At 44.9% G+C, this 22302-nt stretch overlaps 1 protein-coding gene across 2 annotated transcripts in view; it reads left to right on the top strand.

The window, feature by feature from the left end:
• FAT3 (FAT atypical cadherin 3) overlaps positions 1–22302 on the top strand; it is a 616260-nt gene that overhangs the window by 550400 nt on the left and 43558 nt on the right. For both annotated transcript variants that reach the window (XM_070490463.1, XM_070490462.1), the window contains exons 14-19: positions 7399–7788; positions 9881–10095; positions 11286–11423; positions 12385–12528; positions 15617–15814; positions 18730–19528. In XM_070490463.1, the coding sequence (XP_070346564.1) occupies positions 7399–7788; positions 9881–10095; positions 11286–11423; positions 12385–12528; positions 15617–15814; positions 18730–19528 (1884 nt within the window). The remainder of the gene's footprint in view (positions 1–7398; positions 7789–9880; positions 10096–11285; positions 11424–12384; positions 12529–15616; positions 15815–18729; positions 19529–22302) is intronic.

Here is a 22302-nt window from a genome sequence, read left to right as displayed (position 1 = left end):
TGTTTTATGTACCTTTTTAATATTAAATATTCCTGACTTCTCTGTGTTGCACCTTTTGAGGTTCTTCACTTTTCTTTAACACTTGCTTTTGCAGTGAGCACGTGTGTGCAGAACGCATATCACCTACATTTGATGTGTTAGCACGCTCACGCACTCGCTTTGGTGCCCTGGCTGTTTCTTCTGCAGTTCAACCTTTATTGCACCCTGACTATGTGTCAGGCCCTGCACTCAGTCCTGGGGTACAGAGATAGTAAAACACGGTCCGTCTGCCTAAAAAATACATTAATCTAGTGGGAGAGCAGACTTAAATATAACTAATGATAATGCAAAATAATGTTAATGCAGCACAGTGAGGAAGGAGTAACTGGGGAAATTAAGGAAGCTGTCCCAGAGGAGATCTTGCGAAGAATATGTAGGATTTTGACAAAGAAAGGAGAGGAAGAGAACGTTCTGAGTAGAAGGAAAAGCACGAGCGAAGGCCTGGAGGAGTGAATGTGCACAGCGTCTTCAGGAGTACCCGGAGTAGACGGTACACGGTGGCAGTGGAGCAGGAGATGACACTGAGAGGGAGGGTTGGAACCAGACTGCAAAGGTTAGAAAGCCATTCTCAAACGTTTCTACTTCTGACTGTACAAAGTGAGAAGCTGGTGACCATCTTGAGCAGCTGAAGCAGGACTGGATCCAAAGTTTTAGGAACTTAACTCTAGTTAAGTCTGGCCAAGAGAAGCAAGAGTCTGAGGTAGTTTGTAATTAGAAGTCTCTTGCAACTGTCTAGGTGAGAGAGAATGGGAGCCTCACCTGGCTATGAGACCCGGCCACAAGACATTCAAGAGATAGCTCAGCGATAGAATCAAAAGAACCCGGGGTTCTGACTCCAATGGGAGAGGGCACCTGGTGGAAGACATGCAGGATGCCCTGAACTATCTAGTTTAAGTAATTCCTCGTCATGTTGCTAAGCTCCTAGGGATGGTGTTCGGAATGATGTCTTTGGGGCTCCGCTTCCCCTCGATGCAGTGCCCGGAGCAATCCAACAGGTGGCACTTGGCAAATCCTCATTAAATGGAAGGGTCATAGCCAGTGTCTCTTGTGAGAAAGACCGAATCCTTGCACTTCTCAAAAGTAACTACTGTGTTTTAAGGATAAAGCTGTCGCAAAGGAACACGATGACATATTCAAGAACCAAAGCTTTGTTTATCATTTCTCTTCAAAGGATAATCCTTATAGCTTAAATAAGAGCATGCCTTAATCACCAAACCTGGGTCATGAAGACTGTGAAATCTAAATATACTTGTGGGATTTCAAGCACTGATGAATAGGCATTAATGAAGAAAGGAGAAAGTATTGGTTCAAAAATAGGTTTTTACATTGCCTGGGAGGTGGGATCCGGGGGCTGACTGCAGTGGGACATGATGTAAATTTGAGGGGTGATTGAAATGTTCTATATCTTGATAAGGGCTGCGGTTCCATGGGGGTGTATGTATGTTAGGATTTATGAGCTGGACACTTCGAATGTGTTCATGTTGTTGTACATAAATTATGACACCTCAATATATCAATAAAGTTGATTTAAAAAATAAGTGATTAGAACCAAAATTCAACGTGTTACTAGTCTAATTGTTGAGATTGTTTCAAATTATTTCTTCTCAGATTCTATTCCATATCAATTTAAACCTCCTTATAAAAGTGAGTTTACAGTAATTTGTACAGCCCACATTTTTTGTGTGCCACCTATAGGCCAGATCCTGTGCAGCTGGTGGAGGGTACAGTGTGAATGTCACAGACAAGGTCCTGCTCTGACAAGGTCAAAGCAGCTGCCAACATAAAAACCTAAAGCAAGCATAACAGAGCTCTTGTAGTTTCCTTAAGCTTAGGGAGCTTGATCTTAGGAGAAGGGGAGAAAACATTATTCAAAGACCAGGTTAAAAAAATCTCAATGTACTTGCTGTGTTGGACACTCTCACTGTTCAGTTTTGGTGCCGCTGCTAACACATTTAACAATCTCAATATAAAGCTGAGTTCTTCTAACACTGGGTTAGATCCTGGGGGATGATCCTAGCAGTGGGCGTTATTTCTTCAAGGTCTGAAAGCCTTGCTAGTCTAAGCTGTATTTGTGAACTCTGAACATTCAACTGAATGATAGGAATCTGCTATGTTAAGTTTTCTTCCCATCCAGAAGATTCCAATAGCTCATCATGATCAGGCTTAATTTGGACTTCTCCTTTGGTGATGCTGGCCCACTTAAGCCAAGTTCTAGCAACTTAGTGAGCAATTGGGGGCCAGGGAGCGGGCAGTCCTGTGGAAATATAAATGAAACTAGCTCCATTTGTTTAACTTGGAAATGAAGCATAGTGCTGGAATATCATCTTAAATCTCAACTGACCTGGGTTCTGTCATTCCAAAAATGAAAAGACCTGGACCCAGTGAAGTTAAGTGACTTGCCCAAGTGCACTGTGTAGTTTGGGCAGCTCTTGGGCTAGAAGCAAGGTCTCCTGTCTTCCAGGACTGGACCATTGCCTTCATTTTAAAGCATTCAAAACTTTGACTTTTCTGTACAGTCCCATGTCCAAAAAGTCCATCTTTCCATTTAGCTGAATTGAAAGGAACCTAGCTTCCATTTAGAAACCTTCCAACGGAGGGAATACAGATGCCCATGGCAACCCACCCCCAGCTTTCACAGCCTGCCCTCCTGGGAATCTTTATGTGCTATTTCTTTCCTCCAACCCCAGCTCCACAAAATGCCACTTCCTATTACTTCCTTTGAGTAAATAGGGATTTTAATCATTCTCTTTTCACTTGATTTTAATCCTCTGAAGGCCTGCCTGCTCCATTTGCCACAGTTAACGTGCAGAAACTTCACTTGCAATGAAAGTCATGCTTCTCTTGGTAGCCTGGCATTTCAGCATTTCAAGAAGCTAAGTAGCTCTGTCCTCATTAAATTAGGCTCAAATTGGTGAAGAGAATTACATACTTAAAACACAGATGCGAAATGATGGATTAATGTTATACCTTCAGATAACACATCGTGACATGCAGTAAGAGCATTAGACCAATTAGCAAGTGAGTCTTCTGCTCAGGGTCATCTTTTCCACCGGGTGTGTAACGAAGGGATGGTTACTTGAAGGATGGCATTTATCAAACGCCCTTGGATAGAAAGTTTCCACTTTAGTGACATAACCTGCATTCATTTAACAAAGACAGCACCCCATCGCCTGGTAACACAGCAAAGACCAAGTTATACACGAAAAATACTGCCTCCAAATTGTCATTTACGCATCTCACTTTACTTCTAGAAATCATTGAAATTCATTGCAGTTGTGTCTACATTGGAGTTTTAACATGTTCCAAAAATATATCCTGCTCTTTTCTTGAGTGTTATCAAATCATAAGTGATGCCATTCAGCAGGTCTGTTGGCTTGGATCCCCACCACCATCTTTTCTGGTCTTGCGTCCATTTCAGTCGAACTGGTAACAGACAGGAGAGGTAAACAATCAATCTCCCAGGTCCTCGTGGTATGAATGCCCAAGATACTGTCAGAAGCAAAATGTATGGGGAGGTGGGGGGAGTTGGGTCAGCAACTTGGTGGGGAGGGGATAGTTTTCTGCTGTGGTAAAGCAGAAAAATGCTGTCACTGAGTTTAAATTAACAGAATCTGCCCGGAGGGGAGCCACGGTCTTTGTGTGGCTGATTAATGTCAGCCTTGTAAACACAGCTCCAACAACAGGGCTAGCCGGCTAAGCAGGAAGCTCAGGGAACATAGCTTCTCCTGCTTGGGGATCTGAGCAGAACCCAGCGCCTCTGAATAGGGCCAGAAGAGAAAGCGGCAGACCAGGAACACAGGTGATATTTTTAATTAGATTTTAGCGGTGTCCTAGTGAGGGAAACACAGGCAGCCACTAAATCACCTTCCCTTTAGTCCTTGCTGCCACAGAGCACGCCCGTGTGCAAACCCAACCCCTCCCTCTCTAGCTCAGCTGGTCGGAGTGCCTTGGCTTTTAGAACAGAGTCAGAAATTACCTTCTTCCTAAATGAACTTTAGACCCGAAGAGGAACCATGTCCAGAGCAGATTTCCTGGAATCCTTATGGAGATTGGGTAGGAGTCCAGGAAAAACAGGGTTTTGTCCCTCGTGCTCACCTGAAAATGCTAGCGGCACCAGGCAAATCCCTCAGCTCTCGGATTATGCATCACGGAAGTGGGTTTTGTAGTATCAGCAGATGCTCAGATGAAAGGCGCTGCGTGAATTTCCCATCCCATCCTAGGGTTGGTAAGACTGGTTTTCCAGATGCTGGAGGGAGAAGTCAAATTCTCAGGGAACATGTGTGATTTGAAAACCCATGTGGTGTATTTACATCAATCACTGATGCATTTCCATAAATGCATTTTTGTGACTTTGAGAGGTACCTTGAGACTATCCAGGCAGTCAAGGCAGCTTCCGGGGCACACAACCAGCTCTGACACCCAGGCGGGGATAGTGTTTTTCAGGTGCAATCTTGATCACCTCTGCAACCCACTGCGTATTCACCCCAGGAATTTACATTGAAGAATTTAATCTTGCAGCCGCTCTAAAAATAGCCAAAAAGCATTCCTAAAAGCTCTGCTCTGGAGCCTTATTTCTAGGGGCAGCAAGAGAGGAGGAAAGCCTTCTTGTTTTTAATCCTAGCACCAGTAAAATCAGAGGTTGATGTTTATATACCACGGGGTGGTTGTTTTGAAAGAGAAATAAAAGTAAATGATGAAACTTTGGGAAAAATGGACTCTCTGGAATGGAACCAAGAACAAGCTCTCAGTGTTGACCTTTTGGTTAAAGCCACATAATGCAATTTATGTCATTCCCTCCAGATATATGATTTTATTGGTTTGCTGGGAATTTTGGCTTAAGGGAAATTGTACACTGGGGGAGTAAAGAGTTTAACTCCTATTACTGCCAAAGTCTGTCCCAGGGCAAGGTGTTATAATAGAAAACAACATAGGCTTAGACCCACCCCTCTAACAGCTTATGTTCCAGGGTCCATGACTCACAAAAGACATTTTCAGGTGATTGCATAGCTGAAGTCACGACTAATGACTGTCTTCATTAAGCGCATTTAGGTTCAAAATAATGCTTTTTCAGCCTACGAAGTTGTTACATTTTGCTTCATATAAATCTTAACTTATAGCGAATTTCTGGTACATGAACCATTTTGAAATGCTCAGAGCCTCTGATGAAAACAATTAAATCAGTCTTCAGAACCGGAAGTCAATCCAGTCATTATTCACTACGGTGTTGGTTGTTGAGGGACATTTCCAGGTTGATATCTTTTAGCTGTAGTATTTATTAAGATAAAATGGTATTTTGGTAACTAAGTGCCTTGCTTAGATTATAGAGCTGAAGCTCACTCTCTGACTAGACTAGATCTTCTCCCTTCTTTGATGGAGAGAGTGCTCCAGGCTCACTGGCCATTGGATTTCTTTTTTCTCTTTACATTCCCTTTTGATCTCATCCATTCTCGTGGCTCTGCATGCCATCTGAACGCTGATAACCCTCAAATTTATAGCTCCAGCTTGGACCTCTCTTCTCATCTCCCGCCTCCGGTACTAACTTCCTACTTGGATCTCTGCTTACATATAAAATGCCCATCTCAAACTTAATCTGTCCAAAATGGGTCTCGTGACCATTCATCCAAATCCTAGTCCTCTTGTAGTCCTTTCCATCCCACCTGATGGAACGCCCTCTTTTCAGCTGCTCACACCAAAACCTAAGAGTCATCCTGGGGTCTTCTCTTTCTCTCACATCCCATATCCTGCCAGCTCTATAATCAGAAAACAATCTTTTCTCACTACTTCCAAGTTCAGAACACATCCAATACCGCCTCACTTCTTACCAGTGTCAACCTGAAAAAGTGAAATAGCCAGTTATTTTACCGGCAAAATGAGTTTATTTGGAAATAGCAGAGGAATTGCAATTTGGGACATGCAAACTGTGGTGAACCACAGGCCAGTCCAGAGAACAAAGGAAAGGGACTTGGTTTTCTGGAGTAAAGGAGGAAGTTGGGAGGGACTGTTTTAAACGAAAGTCTATTGGAGGAGACTGACAGTTCAGGATGGTGGCAGCACCTCCTTGGCTGAGTGTGGCAGTTCCACACTGCCTGAGCTATACCTGGGCAAGGAGAAAATCTTCCTTCCTTCTACTAGAATATGTGAAGTAAGCTTCTTCCCATTGCAGAAAGCAAGATAAGCTTCTTCCTTCTGGAGTCTCCAAACACTGGGTGGTAGTGTGTTAAGAGCTTCCCCTTCAAGCCTGCCCAGCTCCAAATTAAATGAAGTTTCCTTTACTCATTTTCACACCACCTCTGTGTTCACAATAGATCTGGAACCCGATCACTTCTCACCACTTCCAACACCACCACCTTGTTCAAGCTGCCATTATCGCATGCCTGTATTCTTGTAAAAGTCTGCCAGCTGGTCTCCCTGCTTCCTCTCTTGCTGTTCTTCATTCTGTTCACAACCGGAAGCCTGAGTGATTCTGTTCATCACATGACTTCCCTCCTCGAAGCCCTCCAGTAGCCTCCCACCTCACCACCACAACCCCACTCGATCTGTTCCCTGACCCATTATCACCCTGATCTCATTTTCTACTTCTTTCTTCTTGACTCTAGTCACACTACTCTTCTTGACAGTGCTCCTCAAATACACTAGATGGGCTTCCACCTCAGACCTCTGCACTTGTGGGTCCCTCTGCCCAGAGTGTTCTTCTCCCCAAAATCTGCACTGTTTACTCCCTCCCCTCCTTCGGGTTTTTACTCAAGTGTCAAGCTCTTTCCTGACCACTTCGTTTAAAATTATCACCCTTCCCTCTATCTCCCAGACTCCCTCTCCCCCCGGCACTCCTGATCTCCCCCTTATGGCTTTATTTTTCTCCCTTTTTACCCTCTAACATGCCTTTTATTTTGCTGATTCTTTGTCATTGTTAATTTCTTATTTATTCCCACTAGAATGTAAAAATTTCCTCATGAAATGTTTTACTCTTGTCCATTGCTAGAATCTCTAGCAGCTAGAATAGTGCCTGATAGATTCTAGATAAATATTTGTTGAAGTAATTAATTAATCTGTATTTCTCTTTCTGGGGGACATCCTTACCCATGTATCTATTGGCATCTTAGACTTTATCTTAAAGATGTGTGGGGTTCTTTAATATATTAAGAATATCCAACTATTTCTGATATTTTTTGTCAATATTTTTTATCTCTGTACCATTCAGTGTAGCTGTATATTTTTTACATTTTTGTGGAACCAAAGCTGTGGTTTCTATAATTACTATTCTTCTTCGTGTGACCCTTCAAAAGTTGGCAAAGCCATAATATTCTAGTTCAGAGTGGCAGGCCACAATCTTCTCCACTCACGTTCTTGCATCTCCCACAGGCATCAACAGGAAAGTCGTGTACTCCCTGGCCGACTCGGCCGATGGTTTCTTCTCCATTGACAGCTCATCTGGCATCATCATCCTGGAGCAGCCACTGGACCGAGAGCAGCAGTCCTCCTACAACATCAGCGTGCAAGCCACCGACCAGAGCCCTGGACAGGCCCTGTCCTCTCTTGCCACTGTCACCATCACTGTCCTGGACATTAATGACAACCCCCCTGTGTTTGAAAGGAGGGACTACCTGGTGACAGTGCCTGAGGACACCTCCCCTGGCACACAAGTCCTTGCTGTTTTTGCCACCAGCAAAGACATCGGTACAAATGCTGAGATTACGTATCTCATCCGGTCTGGGAATGAACAAGGGAAATTTAGAATCAACCCAAAGACAGGTGGGTAAACAGCAACCCAGTTACAAGTCAAGGCTTCACTGTATCCTGCTTCTCTCAACACGCTGACTGCCTTTCTAGGGCTCCTTTTCCTCCTCCTAGCTCCCTCACAGTGGAAACAAATCTTCTCCTAGCAAGGCCTGCAGCAGACCTTGGAGTGCCCTCTGGCACTCTGCTTCTGAGGATGCAAGGCTTGGGAGCAGTAATGTGGTTCATAGGTGGGAAGAGGAAGCAGTATTTGCATACCAAACACGGGGGTTTGTTTGTTTCTCTCTCTTTTCTGTTTCTTTCCTTGGATCATATGTTTGGAAGTGCTCCTGGAGATTAGCATCCGCTTGCCACTATCCAAACTCAGGCTGCCACTCTCTGGTCACCTGCCGAGGCAGACGTTGTAAGTGATCTGTACAGTGACCTGCAGGCCCCTGTGAATAGGCCCATTTTTCAGATAAGAAAGGTGAGTCTCTCACACCTCCAGCCATTGGACATAATTCCCTCATCGCTCAAAGAATATGCACTTGTTGAGCAAGGTGGCAAGGGAGTTCCATTCTCCTTGGGACAGTCCAGTAAACACGAACAAGAAACTATCAGAATTGGCAATGTTTATTTAATATGGCAAATATGCGAGATTCTTATTAAATCATTAGTCATTTCTTACATTTTCTAAATGAGGAAAACAGAACTTCAGAGAGGTTAAATAATTTACCCAACGTCCACTGTGAGTAAGTAGGGAATCCAAGATTTGAATTCAGATCTTCCTGACTCTGACTTTTATGTTCTAACCTCCATATAGCACTGCTATGCCATGCGGGGTGCAAAAAGTGAAGGAGGTGTAGTCCCTGCCCTTAAGTTTAGGAAGGTGGAAATATTGATGGAGGAATTGCATTAGCAGCTTCTCCCAGCAGTAACTCTGTTTATTAAGGTCATTACTTCAAATTAAAACGTATGGGGATTTTCCTCATTTAAATATGTGTCAGCCTTAGCCTGTCTAGTTATAGCTATTGTATATGAACACCATGGGGAAATGGTTAAGTACTGTTTAAATTTGGCACTGGATAACGAGACTGGTCTGCAAAACAAAGCACTAAGGGTGGTAATTGCTAAGAAAACTTAATTATGGGAGAAACAGCCTCTTCTTATAGGTCTGACTTCTGTTTCTCACCTTAAGTAGAAGGGCAGCCTTACCCTCTAGAGAAGTCACCTGTCTGGAAATGTGAATGGATGTGACATACTCACCTTGGTCCTAATGATTGTTTTCCAGGTGGGAGAAAGGCACATGCCCTTGAGAATTGCTCTGCAGGCAGTTCAATGACCAGTTACCAGTTGAGAATGCAGGATTGGATCACTTCACCAGAAAGATCTAGAATGGGAGGGAAGTAGCACTCACAGAGCCGCCCCCTCACAGTGACACCCAGCTAGCTGCTTTCCCTTGTTCTACTTGCTTAATTTAAATAACTTGGGCTTCATCTCTGTTCTGTAATTGTAGACACTAAACTCACACTTACTGTTTGGCCACTGATCCCCAGGTATTTTCTTTTCCATTACGTGTCACTGTACCTTGAGCTTTCTGAAATCTTTGCCTTCTTCGTGCCATAATGGTTTTAGATAAGCACGTTATAACTTGGCAAGGCACCTTAGTGGGTACTTCAATTCACTTAAGTCTGCAAGTATTTACTTGCTGATGAGGGGTGGGCTCATACAGTCGCATCCACATATCTTGGCTCATTCTCCGTCCACATGGGTCCACTTGAGGAATCATCGCGAGACACTTATCAGCAATGCTTGTTCCTGTCCCTTAGTTGCGTGAGGGTGAATAATGCCAGAGATTTTCAGACTGCTTGAGAGAAGTTCAGAAACTATTGCAGAAACTTGCAAAGACTCAATTTCTTCAGTTCTGTGTTTGATGGATAGCTATGTTTTAACTGACAATGTTAGTCAGACTTTGAGATGCTTTCAGTAGGGCATTAAATAAACACATTCCTAAATATCTAAAATTCTTGGCTGGAGATGATGGTGTAAATTTAACCATGATTATAGAACTGGTGACCAACGTTTTTTCCTAATCAAATCTAAAGCTCCCCATTTTTCTTCCTCCAAGGGGGTATTTCTGTCTCTGAAGTCCTGGACTATGAATTATGCAAAAAATTTTACCTCGTGGTGGAAGCCAAAGATGGGGGCACCCCAGCTCTCAGTGCTGTGGCCACAGTGAGCATCAACCTCACAGATGTGAATGACAACCCTCCCAGGTTCAGCCAAGATGTCTACAGCGCTGTCATAAGTGAAGATGCCTTGGTCGGGGACTCTGTCATTTTGGTAGGTGCCAGCAGGAAGTTCAAATGTCTGAGGCTAATAAACTTAAATAGGGTGAAAAAATGAGCAAAATCTATCTTGGATTCTATTCACACTTTCTCCTTTTAGGGTCCATTTGTCCCCAAGAACTCTAGACAGGCGCCAGTCTTTCAACTGCTCCTTTTCCAGTTTCTGTATTAGAAAAAGGTCTGATAAAGTCATTTATATCACAGTGTAAGTGATCAATAATCACTTTCCTCCCAGGAGTGTATGTTTTTTGAGAAAACAAAACAGACCATAGATTGAATTTCTAATAATAGCTCTTACTAGTTTGTGCCCTTACATGGTAAGTTATTAAGTGGCTAAGGATAAATCCTTCCCCAGCCCCCTGTGTATACACGCACTGACACACACACAGAGTAGCGCAGTTACAAATGGGAGCAAGTTTAAGATTGATTGGCCATTCTTAGAGAAGCTCTTTCTAGAAGGAATTTTTTCTAGTACCAGTAAGAACAAACCAGGTGTTAGCAGAATGCAGCTTCTCTTAGACTTATAAATTACATTTTGGAAACGATGAGTTCCATCCTCCCCATCCTCACTATTCATAGGTAAGACAGGTCCCTTCCATCTGTCCTTGTCTCTGGCTCCCACAGCACCAGCTTGCGGGTGTGCATTCTTTACACATCAAAGGTGGACTCCCCAGGCCTTCTCTCCTTCCTGGATGCTATGAGGCTATTTCTTTACATACAAATCCCGGTGTCACCAACATGGAGTACCAGAGAGTGGGGCAGTGTGTTTGCCATGTGAGAAAGGGAATTTTCTTGGGCTTGCTTAACATGGAAATGCATAGGATTGGAGAATGCCAGCTCAGTGGTAGAGACTATTGTTTTGCAGAATTGGGAAAGAATATGAAAGTATTCCTATCAGTTACCTTTGGCTCTATCCTTGCTGGCTCAAGACCTGAGGAAAATCAGGCCTAACAAGCATCAGACGGTAGGCAGAAATAAAATGGCAGCTCTCATAATAGCACTCCCCTCCTTCAGCTAACCCATTATCTTTTCTGCTGGGGGCATGATCACTGGCATTGGTGAGCATAGCACCTAAGAAAACTGTCAGAGCTGTGCACATTTGTACAGACCTGGGACTCTAAGAATAAACCTTTCCTCTGTCTCTTGTGTCACGTCTTTTCTTTGTTTTGCTTGTGTCCCATGAAGCTAATAGCAGAAGATGCAGATAGCCAGCCCAACGGACAGATTCATTTTTCAATTGTGAGTGGAGATCGGGACAATGAATTTGCTGTGGATCCTGTCTTGGGACTTGTGAAGGTTAAGAAGAAATTAGACCGGGAACGGGTAAGCTAGTTTAGGCCAGCTCCCTTCCTAACCACACCTACCCCTTTGCTGGAATCAGGCATGGGCTCCATGAGTACAAATAGAAAGATTCTCCATTCTAAATAGTGAGAGTGAATAGAAATGGGCTAAAATATAGCAGCATGATGTATGTGGTTAGACCTTTGAAAGAATTTTCTGCCAATGGATTCTGGGTGTTTCTTATTTATGGATGGTTTAAAGAAAAAGTAAAGGTGTGTCTTTCTGGATGGTTTGAATTTTGGTCCTTCCTAGAGCAAGGAGGCAGAAAAGCACCTTCAGCATTGGGATCATGTGGTCCTGGTTTCATAGGCAGCTTTAGCCCTGGGTGAACAGATCCAAAAGGATCATCTGAAGGTATCTAAGTCAGAAGGAATGATCCAGAAAATTCCTCTGTCCAAGGTTAAACTAAGTTTCTAAATATCATCTCTTTTAACCAAAAATATGTGTCTTCACAGTGAAATTAAAAATACGGAAAAAGATGTCATAGTAGTGATGGGCAAAAGTAGAAAGACCTCAATGGGTTATATATGCCCATAACCCTTGAAGTGTCAAAACTGATCAATAAGACAGATCAGTGTTGATAGCTGTCATGTTTGAACAAAGGCTGAGAGCTGTGGTTCTAACCAGGGACAATTTTGCCCCCAGGGCACATTTGGCAATATTTAGAGACATTTTTGGTTGTCACAAATGGGCAGAAGGTGTTAATGGCTTCTAGCGGGTAGAGACCAGGGATGCTGCTAAACATCCTACAATGCACAGGTCAGCCCCCAACAACGAAGAATTATCCCGCCCTAAGTGTCAGTGGTACCACGGTCGAGAAACCCTGGTCTAGAGAATCAAAGTGAAGATGGCTGATCTTCAGCAAAGCACAGCCGAGTCTGAGTGTGCACAGAAGGAGGGAAGTGCTGCCCTTCTTCACCATCAGCCCTTTGTGCTTTGGCAGGTGTCTGGATACTCCCTGCTCGTCCAGGCAGTAGACAGCGGCACTCCTGCGATGTCATCAACTGCCACTGTCAACATTGATATTTCTGATGTGAACGACAACAGCCCGGTCTTTACACCTGCTAACTATACCGCTGTGATTCAGGTGAGCAGTCTTGCTTGCCAGGCACTTGTCCTTAGGCGCTTAGCCTCCTGCCTCTGCTGGGGTTTGCTCGTCATGGTTTATTACGGTTTTTACCTAATACCTGTTCATCCTGTCATAAGGCTGGTATGAAAAGGGCCAATTAATAAACCTTGATAAGTGCTATCATTGATGGGATTCTTTCAAGCATCGGGTGCTTTGCATAGGCTGTCTGTCCCCACCACAGCCCTGTGAAGTGGGGTGCTGCATCGGGCCCCACTCCACAGTGAAGTTGCTAAGGATCTGAGTGGTTAAGTTGCTCACCCAAGATCATGCAGGGGGTAAGTGGTAGAGTCAGGATTTGAACTCGGGTCAGTCTTCAACAAAAACTATTCTCTTCCGCAACAACAGGCTGCCTTTAAGCTACTTTGTGCTGTTGTGCCAGGGGAGGAAGATGAACACAAACCATCTCCTCTCCAAGGGAGTTTGGGCATCAGGATAGAGCTGTTCCTCATTAAAATCAATCTTCCATAAGCAATTCGTTTAGCACTTTAAGTCCACCTGCTCTTTCAAATTAGACTACAGGATTGAGTAACTTACTGTTGGTTTTCTGCTGTCAGAGAAAATGACTCTTCTCCCATCTGTGTTTTATTCAGAAGACATTTCACGAGCACAGTACTAGGAGCCAAGCTACCTCCTCTTCCCTGTATTTCTAGAAGCTGGAAGCCCAACTTCGGGAGGATGAGGAAATCCAGTCCAGGAATACTGTCAGGGTGCAGGACTTAGGGGAGACAGGGGGTGATAGACGTGTCTTGGGGGGCCACAGATATTCTAGAGAATCAGCTCTCGCCTGATGCAGTTTGGCCTGAGAATCACACGCTACAGGTTCCCAGGGCTTTGTGGGGAGAAGGTAAGATGAGAGTGAGCCAGGTCTTGAGGGGAATATCATACACGACTTTGAGTCTGGCCATCCGTAGCGGGTTCCCCCCGCACCAGTGTGCTGTCCAGGAATCAGGCTAGAGGCAGTCGTAAAGCTCGCAGCCCTCTGCTTCATTCCCACTCCTTTGTCAGCGAAATCCGATTCCTTCCCCGGTGGTATTTTGGTTTTCCGCTCCTCTCTGATGCTTTTTCCAGCAGCCGTGTATTCTGACCCCTCTCCTGCTTCCACAAAGCTTCACCCAGGGTCTGCACCTTCCTCATTTCTCTCTCTCAGATTGCTCTCCTTCAGTACTGTCGCTCACAGGGGCTCTCTCTGCCTCTCCCCGCCTCTGTGTGCTCGCCCCAAAACAAAATGGGCTTTGCCTACTCAACAGTCGGTTTTATGACATGCATCCATCAGCTTGACAGACTGTTTTCACATGCACGACAGAAAGTCAGCAGGGAAAGAACCCGAGAAGCGCAGCCTGTAAACCGCGGCTGTGACGGCAGCTCAGAGCTGCAGCGTGGGGGCCTGTCTGTGTTACATGTCACCCTTCTTTCTCAGACCATGACCCATAGGGCACACATTTTCTCTCTTCTATGGAGGAAATGGCCTTGATAGAGTGAGCAAACAAATCGATAAATCTTCTATTCTGTGTGGTGCTGAGTATGCTGTCAGTGTGAAATATTAAATCTACACTGGGCTCAAGTGGTTCCACGACCGATTCCAGAGGGAGACGGGGTCTAGTTGTTCTTGACCGAAAGGCTACTTGAGAGAAGGAGCAAAAAAAGAGGTTTCTGAGGTCCTTTTCTCTTTCTCCTTCAGAAAACGTTCCTCCCTTTTTCCAACCCAGAATAATTTCCTTCTTCCAACACATGGTTTTCATAAGACTAATTCAGCACATAAAACTTAAGTGTGTCTGCCCCATGCATGACTCCTTTCCAAACTGCCGTGTCTCGTTGTCTTCATCTCTGTGACCCAAATTCATTTAATCTTAAGTCAATGTCATCAGAAGGCCTGAACTAATGAAACTGACTTGAGACCCATGTTGTGGAAAGGCTGAAGTCTAAATAGAGTGGGCCAAAGAAACCAACGCGTGAGCTACAGAGGAATTTCATTTGGCATTTTCAAACTGAGGAGAACCTTTCACCCAAGAAGGAGTGACAAAAAGCCTTTCTATTTCCATTTTAGGGAAAAGGCATAGAGGTTCTGTAAAGTCATGCTTGCATAGGGGCCAGCCCAGTGGTGTGGTGGTTAGGTTCGTGCGCTCCACTTTGGCAGCCCAGGGTTCATGGGTTCGTATCCCCGGTGTGGACCTACACACTGCTCATCAAGCCACACTGTGACGGCATTCCACATACAAACCAGAGGAAGATTGGCATACGTGTTAGCTCAGGGACATCTTCCTCAGGCAAAAGGATGAAGATTAGCAACAGATGTTAGCTCAGGGCCAATCTTCCTCACCAAAAAGAATTTTTAAAATTTAAAAATCATGCTTACATAATAACACTGGGGCTTCCAAAAATTCTGATGAAGTGCAGGATCTCCTTTCTCTTCATTCTCAAGCTGAGAAATGTTCTACCCCCTTTCTATTTCCTCATGAAACATGGCAAAACTGTGTTCTGAGGGGTGGGGTGTAAAGCCCCATTTTTCCACCTGGCATATGCTTTTGTATGTTTACTTGGAAGTTGCCAGGATGTCCTCCCAAAAAAGTCCGATGTTGTGACACTGTGTCACAGTGTTGGGCCTCAGTGTAATCGTGTTGTGACAAGTGTGAGGAAGTGCCTTCCCATCCTGAAAGGTTGAAGTTTTCTTGGCCCATGACGATTTCTGATGTAGTCACCAAGGCTGGTGAGCACCACACCTTCCTGGAGCTATACAGGCGAACTCAGGCCATTTCCAAGTGTAGGGACCATTCTTGGAACCTACAAACCCGTTCAACACAGAGTCCTTGTGTTCTCACCTGCGGCTCATTGTCTCATGGGGCAGGAGTGGGGAGGCGGCCAAGGAGGGGAAGCATGATGCTTACAGATGCCAGCATATTTTCAGAAGACAAGATAATATCACAGGGAATCCCTTCTCCTAAAAGCCCTGTGTTCCAGCACAGCACTCTCAGCCGGTAATGATGGGGTTTTTTAAAATGTGAAGAAAGGTGTAATTTTATCTTCCTTTTTAATATACTCTTTCATGCAGGAAAATAAGCCAGTAGGCACCAGCATCTTGCAGCTGGTGGTGACAGACAGGGACTCCTTTCACAATGGGCCTCCCTTCTCGTTCTCTATTTTGTCGGGAAACGAAGAGGAGGGGTTCACATTGGACCCGCATGGGATCCTGCGGTCAGCCGTGGTCTTCCGGCACATGGAGTCTCCGGAATACGTGCTATGTGTCCAGGTAGGGCCTCATTCTCTGTCCACCTCAGGCCGACTTTCTCTCATACTTGTTTCTGTGCCCGTTGGTTGGTTTTTCTTTGTTGAGCAAGTCAACGTAATTCATTACTGTGCAGGAATGTTCCCCTTTTAATCTCAAATTCAATTTCACACCACTAAAGCGGCCTCTGTGTGTGAAATTGAACAGGAAGGGAGGGAAGCATCATTGTTCAAGAGGGACATGCCTGTAGGGTGTGCCAGGCAGACAGCCACTGGGCCTAAATCTACATTCTAAAAATTTCTGGGGTTCTAACTAACCTCCAAAGACAACTAATTGGTCAAGGGTTGCTGCTGTCTCCTGAGTGGTACGTGCCACATCAGCCCACTGGGCGAAGCTTCCAATCATTGTCAGAAGGCGATTGAACCATATCATGGGCTTTTGAAGAGACCGCTGTTTGGTAAGTTTCCCCAGTGAGGCAGGTGGGGACCAAGCACTCAGATGGCAATGGCACCCCCACATTCCTGCATCCTCAAGTTCATTGGCCTGTGTCCAATGAAATGGGACAAAAAGGCCAAAGTGGCAAGTATGGAAAGAGTGTGGACAAGAGCAGGAAGTAAGAAAGCACCAAAAAGTTCCCATCTATGAATTTTACTAGCACCAACATTCGGGTCCCATCAGTGAAACAGAGTGATTTTTTTTTTACCCACAATTGTCACAGAGGGCAACCTAAAGTCATTATTAATGGTGACAATAATAACAATAGCAATTCTTTATATTTGTATAGCATTTAATTGTACACATTATTTCTTTTGATAACTTATGGCTTACTCTGCTCCCCGAAACCTCCCATATTAATAACTTTTGGCTCCAAGCATGTCAGTGAACACATCAGTTGCAACCCACTCCTCCAATGACATTAGGTAAAGAATTTTACATCACAGACTCGGTACTCAATGGCAAGGAGAGGTTTTTAGTGTCTTCTCACAGAAGTTTGTACAGTTCTTTCCATAGCCTGTTTGGTTGTTGGAGAGCAAGTTTCACATCTCAGACTTTGGAAACACCATAGAGAACTTTCTCCTCCTTGTCCCTTATATTAAACTACCACCAAGTCCTGCATTTCTGCCTTCAGAAGGTCCCTATGTGCATCAGTTACATTCCCTTTACCATTGTCCCACTTTATTCTATAGCACCCCGTACTCATACTATTGCAGGAACCTCCTGGATGATTCTTCTGACTTCAGCCTCATTCTTTTCTGATACATCTCTACACCCCCCCCCCCAGATTAATCATTCCACTTTGATTATGTCCTTCCCCTAAACCACACAGCAACAAACTACAGCCCCTGAACCACATCCGACCCTCAGACTGTTTTTATAAATAAAGCTTTATTGGAATACAGCCTCACCCATTTGTTTACATCTGCTCTGTGGCTGCTTCCGTGCTGGAACAATGGTTGAGTAGTTGATAAAGATCGTAGAACCCCCAAAGCCTGAACTATTTCTTATCTAGCCCTTTACAGAAAATGTGTGCCAACTCCTGCCCTAAACTAAAACATTGTGTGGCTCCCTAGTGCCTGAAAATTTCTGGCCTGCAGGTTGAGTTCCGGTCCCAGACTCTTTCAGATTTTGAGTGTCAGGTCTTAAGGCAGACACAACTCCCTAGTGCTTCTCAGGCCACAGGCCCACTAGTCTCTCACCTTACACCCAGCGGCTTCCTGCCTTTCTGTCATCTTTCTGGCCTCTGACATTTGCATGGGCAACCTTTGGCCTGTAAAGTCCAAATTCATCACTGTCCTTTGAGGCCCTCCACAGTCTGACTTCAAATCCAACCTAATTTACTGAACTTATCTCCTCCTACATGACTTTTCCATTTCAGCATCTCCAGTTCACATAGTTCATCAAATAAAGTATGTGGAGACAGTAATAATAAAAATGACAATCACGTTGACTCTCATGTACTAGGTACTTCTGTGGGGACGGGCCTGTGCTAAGCACTTTGCAATCACTCTGTCTTTTAACCCCACAATGCAAGAATCCTGTGCAGTAATACTATTATTTTACTCATATTAAAGATAACAATAATTGAAGCTCAGAGAGGTTAAGTAACTCATGCAAGGCCAGACATATAGTGAGTGGCAGAGCCAAGGTTTGAACGGAGGTCTGTGTGATGCCCAAGCCCCTGGTTTTACACTGCCTTCCACTTACAAGGACACATCTCAAAGATCCCACCTAGCCTGCAAGGTCCACTGCAGCTCCACATCCTCAGACACCTGCCCTGGGGACCCAGCCCATCAGAATCTGCCCTTCTCTGAAGCCCTATAGCACTATCTCCTTTTCACACATGGCAGGTGTTCAACAAAGATCTGTTGTCAGAGTGGTTGTTCTGTGAATTCTTAAATCAAGAAGGAAGCCAAAAATGTTTTTGCAGGCTACCTATTTTTCCCTTCAGTGTATCAGTTTTTATTCTAAACCTTAATATGGTTGCTTAAATAACGTTGTTTCTTAAATGTTCCGAAAGGTGCTATCTGGTCCAATCAAAAGGAAAGATCCAAAGAGAACAAGGATTTCTCCTCCAGTGGGAATGCCACTTTATGAGGATCCCCTGTGGCTTCTTTCCAGAATTAAAACACGGCCAGCCTCTGGGCATGTTGGATCTCATAGCACCCCCTACCCTCTTTCCCTCTTCACCCCCAATGGCTTTATTGTGTTGACACATTATATTGTCCATAACAGAGTGTACACATGGGGGCCGAAGGTAATAAATCACTCCTCTTACTTAAATGCACATCTTCAGCATCTTGCAGAATCGTGGCAGGGGTTGGGGGAAGAAGCAAACCTGGTTAAAGGAACAGACATCTCCTATCTGCGTTTTGTTGTTTTTTTAAATTATTATGGTTTTTTTCTTAGTTCCTCACCTTTCTCCCTTTTGGTTGTTTTAGGCAAAAGACTCAGGCAAACCTCAGCAAGTTTCTCACTCCTACATCCGCGTGAAGGTCATCGAGGAAAGTACCCACAAACCGACAGCCATCCCCCTGGAAATTTTCATTGTCACCATGGAGGACGACTTTCCTGGTGGGGTCATTGGGAAGATCCATGCCACAGATCAAGACATGTATGATGTGCTCACGTTTGCCCTGAAATCGGAGCAGAAAAGCTTGTTCAAAGTGAATAGTCACGATGGGAAAATCATTGCCCTGGGAGGCCTGGACAGCGGCAAGTATGTCCTGAATGTGTCAGTGAGTGATGGCCGCTTCCAGGTGCCCATCGATGTGGTCGTGCACGTGGAGCAGCTGGTGCACGAGATGCTGCAGAACACCGTGACCATTCGCTTTGAGAATGTGTCCCCCGAGGACTTTGTGGGACTGCACATGCATGGGTTCCGGCGCACCCTGAGGAACGCAGTCCTTACCCAGAAGCAGGACAGCCTCCGCATCATCAGCATCCAGCCCGTGGCGGGCACCAACCAGCTGGATATGCTGTTTGCGGTAGAGATGCACAGCAGTGAGTTCTACAAGCCAGCCTACCTAATCCAGAAGCTGTCCAATGCTAGGAGACATCTGGAGAACGTCATGCGCATCTCAGCCATCCTGGAGAAGAACTGCTCAGGGCTGGAGTGTCAGGAGCAGCATTGTGAGCAAGGCTTGTCACTGGATTCCCATGCACTCATGACCTACAGCACGGCTCGCATCAGCTTCGTGTGTCCGCGTTTCTATAGGAATGTGCGTTGCACCTGTAATGGTGAGTCCAGCTTGGAGAGTTCCCTCTCATCTCCTGAGATTGGAGAAGCAGACTGAGTTACCATTCCTGGCACACATGCATTCGTTCATTCACCCATTCAACAAAATATTTACTGACCACCTACCATGTGCCTAGTTACTCTGAGAAGTGCTGGGGCTACAGGGATAAACAAGACAAGCTTAGCCCCTGGTCCTGTGGCACATATAGCTTAGTGAGCAATACAGACATACAAAGAGGCTAGGGTGAACCCATGTGAGAAGTATTGTTACAGGAAATACAAAGTCCTCTGGGAGGACCAGCTTGAGAGGGCAGGTCTCCTAAAGGGAGTATCCTCTAGGTTGAGATAAAGGACAAGTAGGAATTAGATGTGTGAAAACAGATAGGGGAGGGAGCATGTTCCAGGTGGAGGGACAGCTTGTATGAGGAAGGCTTAAGGACAAGAAAGGAACCTACACTGAGGGGATTGAAAGAGATTTCCTGTTGCTGGAAGGAGTAGGGAGTGATGACAAATGAGACTTGTGAGCAGGCCCTGTGATCACACAAGGGCTGTTAGCCAGGATGAAGATTTTTGAAATTATCCCAAGGCAGTGGGAACCCTTGGGTGATTTGAAGTGAAGAAGTGACAGAATCAGATCTGTCTTTCACAAAAAGCATGCTGGGTACAGAGAGGAGTGGATTGGACATGGCCAGCCTAGATGCAGGCAGACAAGTTGGGAAGCTATTGTAGAAGGCGAGGGCAGTCAGATTTGTTTCAGTGAAAAACAGGGGCCAGATGTCCGGGAGCACGGTCAGGGATGGATTCAGCCCCCAGAGTGGCAGAGATGGAATGGTTTGCGTTTGGTGAAGTAACTAGAGTCACTGACCTTGACCTTTCCTGGGCAAAGGCCATAACTGCACAGAGTCACATGCCCACAGTGGTCAGTGAGAAACATTGCTCTCTCCCTCTTTTCCACTCTCTGACGTTGGAGCCATAAATTCACTGACCTCTTGTAAGAAAATTGCACCCAGAGTTTTTCTAGCCCGTGTGAACTTGGCCCAAAGCGACTGTGGTCAGAAGAGAGGCCATTTGAAAAACATCCCTTTAGGTAATTGGGGACAGGCAGGGCCCCTGGCCTCTTTCCTTGTAGAAAAATTTTAGTTGCCATTTGGAGAATGAGTTTATCAGAGGAAGGTCCCAGAGACCACTGCTCCCTCCAAGAGACATTTTGGCAACCTCTAAACAGCCCAGAAGAGTGCCAGTCACTCACTCTGTGGTACCCAGTAACTTCTGTTTGTGTTTTCATCAAGTAGATGCAGTGATGTCCAGACCTGGGGAATATGTAAATTAGCTCCCAAGTAACTCAAAGCATGCATGCTAGGTGAAATGCATTTCTGACAGATGCCACCAACATGCAGAATTTATAAATGCCAGCTGTCCAAACTTACCTAGATTTCCTTGTTAGGCAAACTGATTTATGCACCAAAGCTCTGCCAGGGCCTTCATGCAATGATTCACAGCAGGGTGCAAAGAGGTCCACAACAGGACAGGGCAGACCCTGCAGGAGAAACTAAACCAGCTAATTAATCCTTGTGATTCAGCAAAAATCTGTGGAGGCAGCAAGGTCCTAGGCGCTGAAGTTTCAAAGTGAAAAAATGACACAGGAGCTGGCTATTGTGAAGTCAGCTTGCAAGCACCTGTTTGCAATAATAGTGTTAAAGAAATGCTAGGGATTAGGAAGGACAGAGTCCGTGCTGTGACCAGAGAAAAGCTCTCTCCATGACATTTGTACACCAGAGACCACCCATGTGCTGGGTTTTGAGAGAGGAGTATGAGTTCATCAGGAAGAGACGGGGGAAGGCAGATTTAGAATTTCTTTAATGGAGGGATTTAGAGGGATGATTTTTGTTGGGGACTTGCTTTGCATTTCGCATGAGACACTAATGTTTTAAATGCAGTAAGTTTCAAGGTAGTGTCCTTGCCCAAGGCTCCTGTTCTTTACTCTCCATAAACCTTTCTACTCCCAGTAAACCCAGAATGCTAGAAGTTTTTGTGATTCAGCCCTGAAACATCCCACAAGGAGGCCTTCTCAGTTTGAAAAGCAAGCATTTCCTCAATGAGAGCTCTGTGCAAGCTCAGGCCCACTTTGGAGCCTCTTCTCACCTTCAAGCCACTCTTATAATTAAGCAGTAAAATAAAATGCTGAATTTTAGTGGTAAAAGGACTTCGAAAGGTCATCTGGCCCAATCCTGTCTTCCGCAGGAGATGTATGATCGTCCCCAATTTATAAATGTGGTAGCTCTATGCTGTGCCCAGGGCCATACAGCTGGTGAGAGTGGCACGCTGATTCAATAAAGGTTCATCTTGGGCTCCTATTTTATTATCTGCGTCTTAAGAACAGAGACTCTTCTATTTTTTATGTGCATCATAACCCCAGTGTTATTTACTCTATAAGAATATTCAACCCCATTTTTCCTGGCAGATGGATCGCCAGCCTCACATACCGTCCCCATATGGCAAAGGGTGTCTCAGTCTCCAGTGTGCATGGGGCTTCCTAGAAATGCCCATTGCTGAGCCCCACACTCAGATATAGCAAGAGGTTTCGAGTGGAGCCTAGGAGTCTATATATGTAGCCTGGGTGCTTCTAATGCTGATGATCAGGAAACCAAACTTTCAGACATCTCACAGCAAGATAAAGTAGAAAAAATTTCCTCCGGGTTCAGGGGGCAAGCTCTTAGTTATAATAGTAACAGCTCTCTCACTTCTTCTAAAGTGTCCTCTTAAATAAAAATACAGT

The sequence above is a fragment of the Equus asinus genome, chromosome 20, assembly GCF_041296235.1.
Source record: "Equus asinus isolate D_3611 breed Donkey chromosome 20, EquAss-T2T_v2, whole genome shotgun sequence".
NCBI classification, from domain to species: domain Eukaryota; kingdom Metazoa; phylum Chordata; class Mammalia; order Perissodactyla; family Equidae; genus Equus; species Equus asinus.
This window is presented reverse-complemented; position numbering and strand designations above follow the sequence as displayed.